Source organism: Ruditapes philippinarum, unplaced genomic scaffold (assembly GCF_026571515.1).
Source record: "Ruditapes philippinarum isolate M1 unplaced genomic scaffold, ASM2657151v2 ctg9216_1_1_1_1, whole genome shotgun sequence".
In the NCBI taxonomy this organism is placed as follows: domain Eukaryota; kingdom Metazoa; phylum Mollusca; class Bivalvia; order Venerida; family Veneridae; genus Ruditapes; species Ruditapes philippinarum.
This window is the reverse complement of record NW_026861021.1, coordinates 1-19,683: the sequence shown is the minus strand read 5'-3', so window position 1 is coordinate 19,683 and position 19,683 is coordinate 1. Positions and strand designations below refer to the sequence as shown.

Here is a 19,683-nt window from a genome sequence, read left to right as displayed (position 1 = left end):
AGTGTTTGGATTTGCATCTAGTTTACTAATACGTACTGGTATGATAATTAGATTATGTAGAATAAGTAGTCAGTCAGTTGCCAAGAAATTTGTATTTACTGGTTAGTTATCCAAGAAAACTGGTTAGGTAGACCAAGTGCTAAGTTATGACCAAAAATGTTATAAAATTGACTAAAAAAATAACAAACTAGCTTTCCAATGAGGCAAAAACTTTATTGAAATTATGTGGTAATTTACAAATTTTGTTCAACCCTGAACCTTCCGAATTTGTATAATGGATTCTTCCAGCTTTGAATTTGGAACAGTCCATTTGAATATATAGGGATTTCAGTATCAAAATACAAAACTGAGTTACCAACAGTATAGAGCCTGGTCAGACTGCACGAAATGTGCAAGCTGGCCTGGCTCTATACTGGTGGCAAAGGCTTAACAGTCTCGGTTCAAGTAGGCTTATGGTAAAGAAGGTTTCAAATAAAGTAATTTAATACCTACATGATATGAAATGTAATTTACTGGTATCAAAATAATAGAAAATATAATATATTGTCATAACACCTGCTTATTTGAAGAATTTTTTAATACATGTATTATTATAGTGATACTTTCATAGACTTGGTTATATACGGTACAAGTTCATATAAAATACATGTATATAATTATATGTATAAATTTTACCACAGTTCTGAGCCCCATGACAGGTTTTTTATTTAATTTTTATGTATCTGAATCAAAAATGTATGTAGATTTTTACACCCATTATTTTATATGCTATTATTAAAGATTTGTTGAATTCTGGAAATTAAAAAGACGAAAAGTTAGTCTTGTTATTTCATTTTTGGCTTATAGCATTAGTTTATACAGAATTTATTTCAGTTTGATTGTGTATGAACTGTAAGTTCATAGATACACTCTTGAATCCGTTCCTGGACGCGCAGCAAGTACTAAGCAATGAGTGTAAAGTTTATTGCTCGAGGAAACGATGGCTAGCCCCCTGACAGGGGTTGTACCTATGCAATTACTGATCCTAATACATGTATTTCATACATGTGAACTTTTTTTTGATGATCAAGTGGGAGATTTTACTTCAAAAAGAGGGAGATTTTAGAATTTGCAATAAACAAAGAAGGAAGTTCTGACATTAAAAATAGGGAGATTTCTTTCATTTGTGAAAATACCCCTTATTTTAAGAGAAGTCTTTGAAAATATGGCTGCCAAAAGTGGTAGTTTGACTTTTTACCCACTCAACATTTTGGCCACTGTTGACTCTTTAGTAACACACTCGGCCTTTTTCACTACAATTAACATTATTGTGACATAAGAAAGTATATGCAGGCCCGTCGTCACGATTTTGTGATTGGTGCGGCCAATTTGGTTGGTTTTAGCCAGAATCTAGGGGGGTACGGGGGCATGCTCCCCCGGAAATTTTTTTATTCTAGGATGCTCTCAGGGCCGTTTTACTGTATATTTGGCACAGTTTACAGCCTGCTGTTAGTACATGTTATAGTAATATGTCAACGATTTGTTACAGATTTAAGTGCGTCGTAAGTTTTAAGGGTGAAATTTAAGGTTCGCATAACGGACGGATAGGTGTACATAAAAGATGAATACATGTAATTGATATTTGGCAAATAAAAAATAAACAATAATTAATGTTGTATAATTCTTTAGATGCATTTGTATCTGATAATTACAAATAAACAACTACAAGAAATATTACAGTACGTGGATTATTGTTTAACAAAACTCGCACAATAAACAATCAATGACATGATGGAAAAATAGTACATTACGAGTCAACAATAACCACTTTTTGTTTAGCAGTAACTTGTATTTTGTTCACAATAATCTTACACAACAGAGTCTCATTTTATGTAAATTTTCCAAAACCACATCGCCGTCATTCTCTGGTGGTAATGAGCCCATCGGCAATTACAAATAAGTTGAGTGAATCTGTCCTGTACTTATGAACATGTAACACCATTAGATTGTTCAAGCGTACTTGAGACATTGTCGATCTAAGGTATGTCTTTATTCTTCTGAGTTCACTGGTAGCATTAGTAGTAGGTATAACTAACAAAATCTTTAACAACACAATAACCTCAGAGAACAGTGCTCGTTCTAGCACCAACTGTTCTGATACAAATTTCAAAACGTCCGGTAGAGTAACAGTACAGTAAAGACCATAGTTTGGTGCACCGAACAGTATTTACTATATAAATGGTCTGTATGTAGCGACTCCCTGTCTAGTGCGTACAACGACCATGATTTAGCGTCTCCCGTTACGTTATATAAGCCGTGTAAAGCGACTTTTGCAAGGGGAGAAGCTCGAATGGGTTACAAAAAAATTAAGTTTTTACGAAATTAAGATTAAAGCATATCTCCGGCATAATGAAGGAAAAAAGAAAGTGAAATAAAAAGATGATATGTGGTGTGTTTAATATATATATAATATAAATGAAAAATATAATTAAACCCTAAGTATGGTACTATCCTGCTTTTAAACAAAATATTGGCAACATATGTTCGTATATCCAAATTCTTTAGAGACTGTTCACAGTGACTCCCTGTCTATAATGACATTTTTTCTTTTCTCCCATCGAAGGTCACTTAAAATAGTTTTTACTTTACTATTTTCTGATTTATCAAAATGTGAACGTAGCAGCTGAAGCTGCACCTCTAAGATGTCTCGGTTAATATCGTTACCATAGAAATCACAAACAAAACCAAGTTCTCTAGTTTGTTTACAACACATAAAGCGTTTGCATGCATAATATTGTACTCGTTCTGGCTCTTCAAATTTACCCATGCCCCAATTTTCTGCCCCAAATAGTAACTGAGGACATATTTTAGTATCAAACAGTTTAAAAAATACTTTCTTATTTAATTGGCCACAATCATACAAGGATTTTAAGATTGATATAAAAACACTCTTACCCTAGCTTCACAGACTGTCCAGCGAGTAGGGCACAGAGTTCTAAAACCCGGCGTCTCAGGTGCTAGATCTTGCTTAAGTTTCTTATGTTTAGGAGAATTCTTAACTAACTTAGAAATTGCTAATCAGCAATGCATGTTTTTTTTTTTGTTTTTTGTTTGTTTTTTTTTTACTCATTTTTGGCCAAAATATTGGTCCGACCAAGGCCGGACCGGCCGGACCATCGACGACAGCCTTGATATGGCTACTTTTGGAGTATACGGACATACAATGAACATTGAGTTCATCCCCAAGATTTTGCTGCAAAGTGAGTTAATATGAAAGGGGAGGTAATTCTTGGAATATGTTGCGAACCTTATATGATATGAGAGAGAATAAGGAAGATATATTTAAAGATTACTTCACAATGATAGACAAAAGATAAACCCACATCGATGGACAAAAGATTACTTCACAATGATAGACAAAAGATAAACCCACATCGATGGACAAAAGATTACTTCACAATGATAGACAAAAGATAAACCCACATCGATGGACAAAAGATTTCTGTACAATGATAGACAAAAGATAAACCCACATCGATGGACAAAAGATAACCCCACATCGATGGACAAAAGATTATCCCAGATCGATGGACAAAAGATTACTTCACAATGATAGACAAAAGATAAACCCACATCAATGGACAAAAGATTACTGTACAATGATAGACAAAAGATAAACCCACATCGATGGACAAAAGATTACTTCACAATGATAGACAAAAGATAAACCCACATCGATGGACAAAAGATAACCTGACATTGATGGACAAAAGATTACCACACATTGATGGACAAAAGATTACTTCACATTGATGGACAAAAGATTACTGTACAATGATAGACAAAAGTTAAACCCACATCGACTGACAAAAGATTACTTCACAATGATAGACAAAAGATAAACCCACATCGATGGACAAAAGATTACTTCACAATGATAGACAAATGATAAACCCACATCGATGGACAAAAGATTACTTCACATTGATGGACAAAAGATTACTGTTCAATGATAGACAAAAGATAAACCCACATTGATGGACAAAAGATTTCCTCGCATTGATGGAAAAAAGATAACCTCACATCGATGGACAAAAGATTACCTCGCATTGATGGACAAAAGATAACCTGACATTGATGGACAAAAGATTACTTCACAGTGATGGACAAAAGATTACTGTACAATGATAGACAAAAGATAAACCCACATCGATGGACAAAAGATTACTTCACAATGATAGACAAAAGATTACTTCACAATGATAGACAAAAGATAAACCCACATCGATGGACAAAAGATTTCTGTACAATGATAGACAAAAGATAAACCAACATCGATGGACAAAAGATAACCCCACATCGATGGACAAAAGATTACCCCACATCGATGGACAAAAGATTATTTCACAATGATAGACAAAAGATAAACCCACATCGATGGACAAAAGATTATTTCACAATGATAGACAAAAGATAAACCCACATCGATGGACAAAAGATAACCTGACATTGATGGACAAAAGATTACTTCACAATGATGGACAAAAGATTACCACACATTGATGGACAAAAGATTACTTCACAATGATGGACAAAAGATTACCACACATTGATGGACAAAAGATTACTTCACATTGATGGACAAAAGATTTCTTCACAATGATAGACAAAAGATAAACCCACATCGATGGACAAAAGATTACTTCACAATGATAGACAAAAGATTACTTCACAATGATAGACAAAAGATAAACCCACATCGATGGACAAAAGATTTCCTCGCATTGATGGAAAAAAGATTACTTCACAATGATAGACAAAAGATAAACCCACATCGATGGACAAAAGATTACTTCACAATGATAGACAAAAGATTACTTCACAATGATGGACAAAAGATTACTTCACAATGATGGACAAAAGATTACCACACATTGATGGACAAAAGATTACTTCACATTGATGGACAAAAGATTACTTCACAATGATAGACAAAAGATAAACCCACATTGATGGACAAAAGATTACTTCACATTGATGGACAAAAGATTATCAGACATTGATGGACAAAAGATAACCACACATTGATGGACAAAAGATTACTTCACAATGATAGACAAAAGATTACTTCACAATGATAGACAAAAGATTACTTCACAATGATAGACAAAAGATAAACCCACATCGATGGACAAAAGATTACTTTACATTGATGGACAAAAAATTACTTCACAATGATGGACAAAAGATTACTTCACAATGATAGACAAAAGCTAAACCCACATTGATGGACAAAAGATTACATCACATTGATGGACAAAAGATTACTTCACATTGATGGACAAAAGATTACCTCACATCGATGGACAAAAGATTACTTCACATTGATGGACAAAAGATTACTTCACAATGATAGACAAAAGATTACATCACATTGATGGACAAAAGATTACTTCCCATTGATGGACAAAAGATTACATCACATTGATGGACAAAAGATTACTTCACAATGATAGACAAAAGATAAACCCACATCGATGGACAAAAGATAAACCCACATCGATGGACAAAAGATTTCCTCGCATTGATGGACAAAAGATTACTTCACAATGATAGACAAAAGATTACTTCACAATGATGGACAAAAGATAAACCCACATCGATGGACAAAAGATTTCCTCGCATTGATGGACAAAAGATTACTTCACAATGATAGACAAAAGATTACTTCACAATGATGGACAAAAGATTACTTCACAATGATGGACAAAAGATTACTTCACAAAGATAGACAAAAGATTACTTCACAATGATGGACAAAAGATTACTTCACAAAGATAGACAAAAGATTACTTCACAATAATAGACAAAAGATAACCCCACATCGATGGACAAAAGATTACATCACATTGATGGACAAAAGATTACTTCACAATGATGGACAAAAGATTACTTCACAATGATGGACAAAAGATTACTTCACATTGATGGACAAAAGATTACTTCACATTGATGGACAAAAGATTACTTCACAATGATAGACAAAAGATAAACCCACATCGATGGACAAAAGATAAACCCACATCGATGGACAAAAGATTTCCTCGCATTGATGGACAAAAGATTACTTCACAATGATAGACAAAAGATTACTTCACAATGATGGACAAAAGATAAACCCACATCGATGGACAAAAGATTTCCTCGCATTGATGGACAAAAGATTACTTCACAATGATGGACAAAAGATTACCACACATTGATGGACAAAAGATTACTTCACATTGATGGACAAAAGATTTCTTCGCAATGATAGACAAAAGATAAACCCACATCGATGGATAAAAGATTAGTTCACAATGATAGACAAAAGATTACTTCACAATGATGGACAAAAGATTACTTCACATCGATGGACAAAAGATTACTACACAATGATAGACAAAAGATAAACCCACATCGATGGACAAAAGATTTCCTCGCATTGATGGAAAAAAGATAACCGCACAATGATGGACAAAAGATTACTTCACAATGATAGACAAAAGATAAACCCACATCGATGGACAAAAGATTACTTCACAATGATAGACAAAAGATAAACAATTAATTAAGTATTACTTGATTTTATTCATGCCCTTTGTATGACTTATCCATGGTGCATTGGTAACACGCTTGTTTAGAGTGTCAGAGGTCTGGGGTTCAAATCCCATTCCAGGCAACTATTTTTTTAATTTTTTTTTTAAAGTTTCTTACGTTATGCTAGGATAAAGTGTGGCTGTCATACAAATGAACATAAATGATTTTTGATGCAACTCTAGTCATGCAAAATTCCGTATGTATCAAACTCTGGCGCCCTGCAAGAAGAATTATAGTACATAACAAGAAATATCTTTAAAAAAGATAATCGGCGTAAATTCAGTGCAAAATGTCTCATAGCTTTAGAATATTTTCAAAATTAATGATATTTATACTTTATAACAATATAAATGTCTAAATTGAAATATATTTGGTGGTTACTAGTATAATCTATGACAGTTGTCTAAACTTAGCTGAAACATGTATGCTCCTATAATGTCAACAAATTAGTCATGTTATTATAGATGCTAGAAGCTTTTTTGTCACCATGACTTTTGACTACTGGTTTCAAAGTCAATACCAGATAATAACCAATCACACTACCAAATTTAGAGCAAAGGCCACAATCAGCTGACAACTTGAATTTTATTGTTAAATAATATTAACTTATATGTATCTGACCTTCATTTTGTAAAAGCACTTCTGTGCATAAAATGCTGCAATTATTAGGTCATGATAATAACACCAAAATCTTTTGTTGTTTATATCTTTTATTTATGAAAGAATACAAACTGTAATAAACAATCAATGGAACATATCAACTCTGAACTATACTATTTATAATGCCTTCTTATCTATCTGGCAATGAAAATGAATAATTGAAGACTTAAATCAAAAGTTAAACATAACCTTACTAGTAAAAGTTATAATTATGTATTTTATAAAATAAGGATTTCTATTAAAAATTGTACAGCTTGACTAGTATTTTGTATATACTAGGGGTATGAGGTGGAGGTACTAGTTAAGCCTACTGGCATGGCTACGTGTCGTACACCTACACAGGTTATATTTTACAATGTACTTTAAATGTGGAATGTAAAATATAAATGTTGTTCCATATATACAGAAATATATCTATTTATCTTATAATAAGTACTAAACTCAAATTTGTATAACCCATCAATGACACTGATTATCAAGTGAGACAGTTTCAGATTGAGGTAGTCAATTGGGGTGTATTTCGGTAAATTTACCTACCGGTGTAAACAAACGCCGAATAACTATGAATAAATTAATTTGTTATTATTACGCACAAAAAATAATACTTTGTGTTTTGCGATTCTTTATGATAATGTTGCATTTTAAATATATTAATTTTCGCAATTCATATCAGCTCTGGAGAATCTTTTTGTTGATAAAAAAATATCGTTCATTTTCATAGAAAACAGAAAAGCTACGGCAAATAAAGTACGAGTGAGTAGTAATCGAATGTTTAAGTAAAGGCTGAAAAACAAAAAGTTGGGTTTGTTGTTAATATTATCAACAAAATAAATTGTACATGAAATCATATGTACTGTATATTTTTGTATTTTGATATATCTTTGTTTTGGTCATAACCTTGTGATATTTAGTTTACGATTGTATAAATATTTTTAATACAACTTTATTCTTAGAGACAAGTAAACTAAAGATTACGAATTTGTCCTTAAATTTCATAACAGCCAGTCTTTCCACCAATGAAAAACACCCTCTTTTAGCTGAAGATTTTGTAACTAACAATTTCATTTGTTACAAATCTAGGTCAAAATCCATTTTAATACAGCTACGCCGAAAAAAAAACTTATACAGGAAAATAATACAGATATACAGTGCGATTTAGATTCTAAAGATCAGAAAATACCACAGAGCTTGCAGTCCTTTGATTTATAAAGGGAAAGAAATCATTGATGATTTATTTTTCTTTGTATATCAGAGTTCCTCCCCTTTGTTACTAATAATCTGATAAAGGGGTCTTCCTCTAAACTCAGGTATTGTGGGGTTTAGGCCTTGCTTGTGTCATGACCACGTTTCCTCATGTGACACCAGTGCTGGTTAGTTCTAGGAAACTGACCTAGGAGTGGTTCAAATATGCTACAAAAGGTTTAAACTTGATATAATCAATGCAAACATAAAATGCACAATTTTTGTTTATTTGGTTGGCTTTTACGTCACCTCAACACAGTATGGCTTATATGTTGACCAGCTTTATTGATGGAGGATGACCAGTGTGCATTATTTTAGGCACAAACGGGCACCTGAGTAGAACCACCAATGTTCCTTAACCTAGCTGGATGGATATCTCACATGAAGGCATTCTGAGATGTGGTTCGAAAATGCACAAGTTTAATACATGGTGTAATGATTGCCAAAACATTATGTCAGTCTATGTATGGACAGCGTGACCAGGTAACAGTAGGAAGGACTGTCAATGGCAAATCTATATATATACCACACCCTCTGTAAAATTTAATATTGAGGGCTTTCAAAACATAAGAACAACAGTCATGAATACTTTACATGGATTTTATTAATTTCAACAGTATGGTATGACAAAAAAATAACAAGGAGTAAAAGACGAGAGAAGTACACATAGACAAGCTAATACAAAGTTAGTTGATGAAAACAATGTAACAGAAAATAATAGCACATTTAGATGAAAGAATGGACAGTTGAGCCGCGCCATGACAAAACCAACATAATACGTTTGCGACCAGCATGGATCCAGATCAGCCTGCGCATCCGCGCAGTCTGATCAGAATCCATGCTGTTCGCCTACAAACCCTATTACAAGTAGAGAAACTGATAGCGAACAGCGTGGATCCTGATCAGACTGCGCGGATGCGCAGGCTGGTCTGGATCCATGCTGGTCGCAAACGCATTTCGTTGGTTTTGTCATGGCGCGGCTCATTTATATTTAACCATTACAGTGATCACAAGCTTTTTAAGCACACAGATTATCTCATAAAATAAATCAGGCCAATACAATCTTGATAAGCTTGTAAAAAGTGAAAACAATTAACTAAATTTTTTATAAATCTCTGACAATCAATTATACATGTACATTGTATTTCATAATTTTATACAAAGGTCATGCTGACAAACAAAACTATTTGTTTGGTCAAAATTCTATCCAGTGATATATTTTTTCTTTTCAAATCATATTTTAAAACAAGTATGTACAACACTTTATATTCTGGAGGCACAATCTTAAATACAGATATATTTCATCAAATTTGAATTGATTTTAAATTGATCTAATATATTCAAAATTAAACCAAAATCTTTTTCCTTCATAGCAACACAACTTCATTGAAAATGTTCACATGTTTCATGTTCTTTCACTTCTAAACATCAAACTTGTGTTAAAGTCATGAAAAATTCATGAATAAATTTACGATTTATATCCCGAACAACAAAAAATATTCATGACATAAATGATCAATGTATGGTGGATTTATGAAGAAAACATTACATATACCCTGTAACAGTATTTTACATTGAAATATCTGTACAAAAACAAAACAACCTGATTTTCCTGAAATTATTTCCAACAGACCTGTTTCTTCAATACAATAAAATCTTTTTTGTGACATAACAAATACATCCATAAAATTAGGCAATCTCTTTGACATAATTTGGTAATATTTCAGTCCTAAATTCATGCAGGTAATCACATAATTTCATAAATATGTGAAAACTCTTTTTTTTTCAAACATGGCATTTCATGAATAAAACAGATGGGTTTTTTTTATAACAATAAAATTGAGACAAATTATTCATTTAAAAAGTCAAAATTTAAAATGGTCTCTCATTTTAGATTCATCATTTTAGTACAAAATAGTTTTCAACATCACACGCCAAATTCATTACTGATAACGTTGAATACGTGCTTAATGTCTTCAATTTACAAGGTTTTCAGTAAATAACACTTCACAAACTGGTAAGTTCCCAAAGGTTTTAGTATTTTAAAACTAAAATCAACTTTAAGACCATAGAGGTCATTTTAAATATGGCAAATACATGCACTAACAATAACACATGCAAAAGAACAAGAAAAAAAAACTTTGCAAGACCCTTGCTTAAACTGCCATGGCACTTTCTCACATCTGTCTACTGGAACCATATTAAAGTAATTATCCTCTACCACCAGTATAGAGCCAGACCAACCTGCACACTTGTGCAGTCTGACCAGGCTCTATACTGTTGATAGCTCAAAAAACATAGTTGATAAAACGAAAAAATTAAAATAAAAACCAATAGTGAGACTTTAATTGAAACAAGAAAAATTTGAAAGAAAAAATTTTGAACACATTCTTTTTATATATTTTGTGTAGTTTTACGAATGCGACTAAGAAGTAAAAAGTATCCACTGCATTAGTATGTTATACATGTTATAAAATAAAGGTAGGTTTGTAAGTATCTCGCCTGTGTGCTGACATTGAGAATATCATGCTTTCAATATAGAGTCAGTACCAGCCAGCAGACACACCTCTCACCTGACAAGATCCTAGACTGTAACCCACTATATGCTAATATTTCCAAATCAAATTCCCTGAAATTACAAATGGACTGTTCCAAATCCAAAGCTGGTCAAGTCCTTTCCATAAATGCAGGGTTATATGTTCAAGTTTCTGAACATTAAAAACAAAATACATTCATATAATGGTATATTGCTTAATGCCCCATTGAGTGCATGCAAACTTTAAACTACATAAATGAACCAGATTTACCGGACAAATGAGAGATGTAACTAGAGCAGAAAGTGTGAAGGATATGCACAATAAGGTGAAATATTTATGAATCAAGGTTATGAATCAATTCTAAATTCATGAAGGCATTTCATAGATAAAAGATTTTAAATGAAAATGGATAGATGCAAGAACTGATTGTAGCTAATACCTGTATGTTTGCGTATATAGAGACGGGGGTGGGGAGTGAGTGACCTTAAATGAGGATATCTTTAAGCCACGATGATTCGATATTATAATGAGCCAATAAATAGCTATAGAATGATAGATAAATATACATAAGGATACTTGATGCCATTAATTTTGTAAAGAAAAAAATAAAATAATAATTAAAAACACAATGGAATGATAAACTGATTTGAAATGCCCCTTTCAAATTTTATATGATGTGAGAAAACAGTGTGAGATGAGTGAAAAAAAAAAAAAAACACCATAAGATTTTTCTGTCAAAACTTTGTTTTTTACCTGATTTGATCATTTTGTAGTTACAGTGCTGAAACAATATTATATTTGTGAAAAAATGCTATGCCACCGCAATAATGTAACACTAATTAGTAGGAACAGAAATGGTTTTTTGACTGTTTGCCATAATGCAGTAGTGTCCAGCTAATATTCGCGGATGGTGCGGTGGCAAAAAAGGGAAACTACTCTTAAAGTATAAAGATTACTCAATTAACCCCCTTTTCTTCTTGGATTATGATTCATTTGAACTACATCCAGGACAAAAAATAATAGGACTGAAGAATTTCATACTGAAGAATTTCATGGTGAATACACATCTGTTAAATATGAAGAAAACAATAAAAATAAATATGGAAAACGTTAAATCTAAATGACTGATAATATTAATACCTAACATACATGTACAAATTCGTTTATGTAAAAATCAGAAAAATGGTTCAACACATGAGAATAAAATAAACAAACAAAATGCGAGCTGGCCTTGAAAAAATAAAAGTAACATCTGGCAGTGAATATTAAAACGAGTGAACAATGAAATAATAATATATATATGAATGAACATCAGGGTTTATATTCATCCACAATTCCAGGCATGAAAATGTAGACAAAATATTTAAAATTCTAGATAGCCATATTGATTTATTTTTCCACTGTGTTATTAATTTTCTACTGAAATATAGCAGTCTTTTTTTTATGTGCTGTTTTTCTTTAAAACAGAAAAAAAATCACTTTAAATGATCACAAAACAAGTACTTCCCCTTAAAAGATTGACAAAACCGTGTAGTTTTTCAATACATATTGACAAAAATATGAAGTTTTTCTTTAAATATTGACAAAACCATGAAGTTTGTCTTTAAATATTGACAAAAACTATGTAGTTTTTCTTGTAATATGTACACGTTTCACTTAACTATTTCAATTTGTCATAGCATTTTTTTTTAAATAGTTTAAATGTCAACTGTAAAATCAGAGTATCTAGTTTCAATACCAAGTGTCTGAGACCAAGTATGTAGTTTTAAGACCAATTCCATTAATTGCAGATGAATATTGACCCTGTCTGAATGGGGCTGGTATAACAGTGTGCTTGATATTATACATGTATATAGTTTATTTCTAATATTGATTGGTAATTATTACTGACTACAGGTATTACGGTAACCAGACTTTCATATATACATTCATAGAAATTTATTTTGGGTCGTAGAATACAGTTTCGAGAATGTTGAAATTTTAAAGAAAAGAGTTATGGGACGGTAGTGACAAATTTATGTAATTCTGCACCAATATATAAAAGTAAATATATTAGCATGTCTGCATATGGTAAACATTTGTTCATTTTTAAAAAAACAAAAAAATCCTTTACCATTTAGCATTGGCTTTTATTTTTGAGCTTATTCACTCATACAAAATCACTTTTGAACATTAATTAAACTAAAGTTTAAACAATTAACCCAAACATTGATTAATTAAACTAAAGTTGAATAATTAACCCAAAACATCAGTATAACCATGTAAAAATCTAAGATTGTTTTAATAATTTATTGAGTTTCCACCACACTATTTCATGTACATGACTTGCAGAGGAAACTGACCACAGTGGCTCAAATATTTCAACAAATGAAGCTTATACTGCACAATTTTACATTGTACAAAATTGTACATTATATTGAGAACTTATAACGTGATAACATGGCATTAAATATATATGAGCCACGTCACGACAAAACCAACAAAGTGCGTTTGCGACCAGCATGGATCCAGACCAGCCAGCGCATCCGTGCAGTCTGATCAGGATCCATGTTGTTCGCTATCAGTTTCTCTTCTTGTAATAGGTTTTGTAAGCAAACAGCATTGATCCTGATCAGACTGCGCGGATGCGCAGGCTGGTCTTGATCCATGCTGGTCGCAAATGCATTACGTTGGTTTTGTCGTGACGCGGTATTAAATATATATGATATATTTCACAACCTGTGCTAAATATACAATAGTTGGGGGGTGAGATATTAACAAATGGCATAATTTCTATCTGTACATAAGCCTTTAGCTTTATATAAAGTAATATACAAAAAAAAATCCTTTACATTTATATCCTTCACTCTATAGAAAACTCTTTGACATCAATGTCCTCGACTTTAAATCAAAATCTTTGACATCAATTTATATTTTTTTTTATATAAACACCATCACTATTTCTCCATGAAGATTCCTGTTCAAAGAAAATTTCAATTAACAGAGAACATTTTTTAAATCTGAAACTACAATAATTTGGAAGAAAAGAATTATGTTTTTACCTTTTGTATACCATTAATAATGTAACTTTTATAGAAAATATCAGTTTATTTTCTTGCGAGAGAAAAAAAAAATTTTCTTGCAGAGAAAAAAGAAGGTGACAAAAATTTTCACCTAAATTATCTGACAGTGTACACAAAACATATCAGGAACCTCACAAAAGAGGGTGATTAAAGCTTAAGCTACAATAAGACACAGACAATACCTGCATCCTAAACCTGAATTCAATACAAGATATGCCATTTTGTTTGAAAATTATAAAATAATATACATGTTCTTCATATATAAAACATAGCGTTTTAAACAGTCATGGAAACTAAATTGTGAGCTGGAACGAAAAAAAAAAAGTCTAAAAATTCATTTTTTTTCGTTTTTCAAAATATTCTTTCACTTTAGAATTTGCTTTCACTGAATAACTGCTGTGTTATAACTGCTGTGTGATACTGCATTAACATCTAGTAAATTTTGTTTACAATGAAAACTTTACAAAAGGAAGCTCAAACTTCTAGTTAAAGTCACAACGAATCTTACACTGAGGCCTATTTAACACTGATCTGCGTACTATTTTCTATTAAGCCATCTCTATTGAACATGAAAAACAATTTTTTTTTGTGATTATCCAACACAAAATGCGTAGTCATACTAATCATAACATCTTTACACAAAACATTCTGCTGAATATTTATTTAGCACTTTGCCAAGAAACAAGATCATCTTTTTCTTCATATATGGACCATAAAAATGGACCATTCCAAATTATATATAATTATTCACCCTTAACCTGCTGAATTTGTGAAAATGGACTTGCCCAGCTTTGAGTTTGGAATAGTCCATTCAAAGTTTTAGGGATTTCAATATTAAAATGGAAAAAGAAAATTATTGAGCAACCAACAGTAGAGAGCCTGGTCAGACTGCTCAGTTATTCAGGCTGGCCTGGATCCCGGATATTCAAGCTAACATGGATCTCGGAAAGTCAGGTTGGCCTGGATCCCGGATATTGAGGCTAGCCTGTATCTTAGGTATTCAGGCTGACCTGGATCTCAGATATTCAGGCTAACCTGGATCTTGGATAGTCAGGTTTGCCTGGATCCCAGATATTCAGGCTGGCCTGTATCTCAGGTATTCAGGCTGACCTGAATCTCAGATATTCAGGCTAACCTGGATCTCGGATATTCTGGCTAACCCGGATCTCGGATAATCAGGCTGGCCCGGATCTATACTGGTAGCAAAAGTTTATCACGTTATGTTTCCAGCAGGTTAAAGGTTGAAAAATTTCCAACATACAATCTCCTTAGTTGCAATTTATCATCTGACAGTTGTATAATATAATTCATACCATTTTAAAATATGATTCAACTCTAAAAGAAAAACATCTCTATTTATTTAAGTAGAAAATATCACAATACACAAAGGATGGGTCTCTCAAATTCTCCAAGTTCTTAAACTGGATCCAAATTCTGTACAAAAAAGAAATATGTACTTGAAAAACATAATATTCACAACTCATGCAAACTAACATTTCAAAATTTCCTTTAAAGAAAAATGTATTTTTAACAAAACTGTGTTAACTAGTTTCAAACACTGGTTTGATCAGTCTGTAGCACTTGATTCAACAGCTGATTAACCTCCTTTACATCTCATTACTAACCAACCCTCACAACCCTCCTGTCACCTTGGCCGACCTTGACCTCTGACCTTTAAAACTCTGGATTTAGATCTTTGCTTGAAAAAAGGCAAGAATCTTTCTCGGGATTCAGAGCAATGCGAGTTATAACACTTTTCACTCAAGGCAAGGTTTACCGCATGTCAATCCTCAAATTTAAACCAACATCCTTCCTCAAGAGCCACTCCCATTAGCAATAGTTAACCACTCCCACTTAATTATATATTTCATTCAAAAGCTCTGCTCCGAAACTTGTAATTTCAAAGAACTGAATGTCACGTCACACCTTTTCCTCTTTTTCCTGACCCTCACTGACGACAAACACTCTGTATCAGCTGCGACCTTTCCGTTCCCGTCCCAAAAGATTAGTTTTGAAGCTAAATATCACAACACTTGGAAAACATGTTTAAATGTTTCAATAAACAATAGATTCAAGCACAACAAAGATATTACACTGAGCACATATGTCATGAAGGAGACTGCCAGTCATGTAAAAATGTGTTTAGAAAGTCAAAGGAAGGTCTGGATGGTGGGTTAGTGCTCCAGCACGACAAAATTACGTCGTAGATCTCCGACGGGCACGTATCTGGTCTCGGCATTCTGTAGCCTTGTTGTACATTCTCAAATGCCTCTTTACTTCCCATTCCTACAAAAACAGAAAGATCACATTTTAAAAACAAGGTTATTTTACTTGAAAATTAACAATTAAGGGTCCATAACTGTGCCAAAAGAAACTCTAGCTGAAAATCAAGAGAGTATGCACAACTAGGCATGGTGACAAACAATCCTGTGAAGTTTCACTAAAATCTCCCCATCAGTTTTGGTGATGAAGCATGGACAAGATTATCGACAGTGCCATTACTATATGCCGCCCTTCGGGGGCATAAAAACACTACAGGGCAACCTTTTCAAAACAATAACCTCAAATAATAACAATAGTAATGAGGGACAGTAGTGAATAACCTCCCCTGAGTACTCCCTATAAATAGATAGGTCCTAAGCTATTGGATTACTTGGACTTTATCGCCTATTTCTTTGTAGCAAACTGAATTAATTAGGGCTAATTATGATCATTTGTAATATTCAGATTAGATATTGCGATAAGATGTAGAATCTGTTGACATAAATTAATCATTTTTTCCTTAAGGTTTACACATTTGTTGATGCATGTGTAAATAATTTATTAAGACATATCAACCTGTCTTATATAAAACTCAACGATAAAAGCAAAGGATTCCAAATATTTGGACCTACTTACATTTTGGTTAACCTCGGTTTTTATCAAGGGAAGATAATCCACTACTGTCCCCCAATTTTCTCAATAACAATAACAATTTCTTAATAACAATAACAATTCCTTAATAACAAATTTAACCTCTGTAGAGCCACATATCTCAGCAATAACCAAAATCTCCAAAGAGTGTTTCCCCAGACAGAGAATGTTTATCACTAATTATAATAATAAATGTTTATAACATCAATTTTCTTTTAATGAGATAATTTTATGTTCATATATATTATATCTATATGGCTGCTGTAAATATATGATTAATTTCTAATTTTCTTCTAATAAAGGATTTGTGCTGTATTTGAATTAATTGGTGAGTTAGTTATATGGCTAAAACATGGTTATTTGTTTAAAAGATTATAAGCTTATATTACTCCTTGGCATTATGGTAATATATCAAAGGTTTCTACATAGTAAAATTAACTTTAACATAATATAACCATTGGTTCTTAATCAATCTGGATAATTCATTTCACTGTAATAGTAATTTCACAGTTTTATTCACTTTTAAGTTTTGAGTTACTTCCCTTTAGCCATGCTTCACCTTAGTAAAACACTGACTTCAATTTTCCAATATCAATTCAACAAGAAAAAAGTTTATATTCTGAAAAACCCATATAGTATGCGCATATGTCACAAGAATACAATTAGCTATAGCCTTAAAAATATCTGATATTTAATATGGTAAGTCTTCCAAATTGTAATGCCAAAAAATGAAAAAAAAATGTATAATTTTTATTGAGAAAAATCCAATTTTTTCTGTATTTTCATATTGTGATATGAAAAGTATCATATTTCACTTGTGGCTACCGCCACTCACGAAATATTTATTTTCATACCACTTGATGAAAATAAAGAAAAAACTTGAATATCCTCTATATACTAGGCCATATAAAAACTTCAAAACAAAAACTGTTCAAATACAAGATGCTAAATCTCTTCCCAAGAGAAAAAATGTCAAACCAGAAGTCTAAATGAATCAACATGGGGCTTAATTTACCATGACACATTTATCTAACCAATGTACATACACTATCGTATGTTATCAAGTAAAAAACACAGATCAATCAGACTACAGCTAATGTGTACAATGAGAGGGGGGGGGGGGAAACAAACCTCCAATCATGATTAAATATGTATGAGACTGCTGCATGGTTTTTGCCAGGAAAAGATAAGAAGTTGGCTCGCTGGATAATATGGTAAATTAGGCCAAACAAATGTCAAAGTTCTGTTCTGGTTCTCTGACCAAAACAGAAGGTAGGAATGCAGTTAATTCTTTTTAAAACCCTATGCCTGTTGGAGGCAACTAAGTATATCTGTGCAACCAGTGTAGCTTTGTTATATCAGTTTAAAACTTATTTTTCAGGTCAGTGATTTTTTCCTCTTATATTATACAGCCGAATAAAGGCTGTTTCCACTATAAAAATAGGTAGATTTTCCCCTAAATATGCTATATTTTCCCCTGAAATGCCCTGTGCACATTTTTCACCAGAAACATGACTTATCAACAATAGCAGCTGACTTATATCAGTTAGTTGATAAATTTAATTGACTGCAAGACAGAAAGCTGCCCCTTTAGATAGCCTCTGCCATTTACCATGCTTCTTAAATTGAATAGAAAATGAACAATTTAACCCTGCATGATTTATGTTACATTGAAATATGTGTAATTTAGCATACACCAGTCAAACAGATCAGCCAAAACAAAGCAGACACTTGACATGCTGAACTTAAACTATGGAAGAGGTTGGTTAAAATTCTCAATGTCTTAAATCAAGGTTAACCCTGGTTTGAATCTCCACTCCTATGTATATAACAAATATCATTTTAAAATTCAAAATTCAAAGTGGTTTTTCCTTAATCACAACTATATTTCACAATGTTAGAAAAGAGCAAAAATCTAGATTTTATTAACATATAATTTGTTTGGCACATATATTAAAAGCACTGATGTTTGAGGTAGACATTATTTCACATCATAACATACCTTCGTAAGGTTCTTTCCCATGCATAAATACTTCCATCATTAAAATACCAAATGACCACACATCTGCCTTCGTGCTATATTTGTTATACAGTAACACCTCTGGGGCCATCCATTTGATTGCCATTTTTAAACCTGAAATGTACAGTAAAACTTATATACAGCTGTGAAACCTAGCACCATTTTTGATAAACTTAAAACTTCAATGACAATTTTTTTTATTTCCTTGTAAAATTTTCATTAGTCTGTCAAATTATATCTGCCAGTTTTACAAACACTATCGCTTTATGAAATCTATCCACTTCTTCACTCTCTATAAAATAAATAAAATAAGAATTATCTGCCATACTAAGGGAATTAACGCACATCTCCAATTTCATAAACAAAGGGAAGTAACTTCATATCAAAGGGAGTTAACAAATTTCTGAAATCAGTGTATACAGACAAATGACCACTATCACTGGGAAATTTTTGCTTGCTTGAGGATCCAACCAACGACCACTGGATTACAAACCCAATGCTCACCATAATAAGCTAAGTAGTTGGATGTCATTAGATTCTTAGTGTAAGGTAGCAAACAATAACTATCTTTTTCTTGTGTATTTATAATACAACATAGTATGGCAAAATTCTGAAAATTCTATAACAATTG

General features: G+C 32.4%; 1 protein-coding gene across 1 annotated transcript; it reads right to left on the bottom strand.

Annotated features, from left to right (window-relative positions):
- Positions 1-15,744: 15,744 nt before the first annotated feature.
- On the bottom strand, positions 15,745-19,166 carry LOC132714269 (tyrosine-protein kinase SRK3-like; the record flags this gene model as incomplete). Its single annotated transcript, XM_060697095.1, is given in 2 exon segments — positions 15,745-16,405; positions 19,035-19,166. Coding segments are annotated over 2 exon segments (311 nt in total), but the record flags the coding sequence as incomplete, so codon positions are not given.
- Positions 19,167-19,683: the final 517 nt, after the last annotated feature.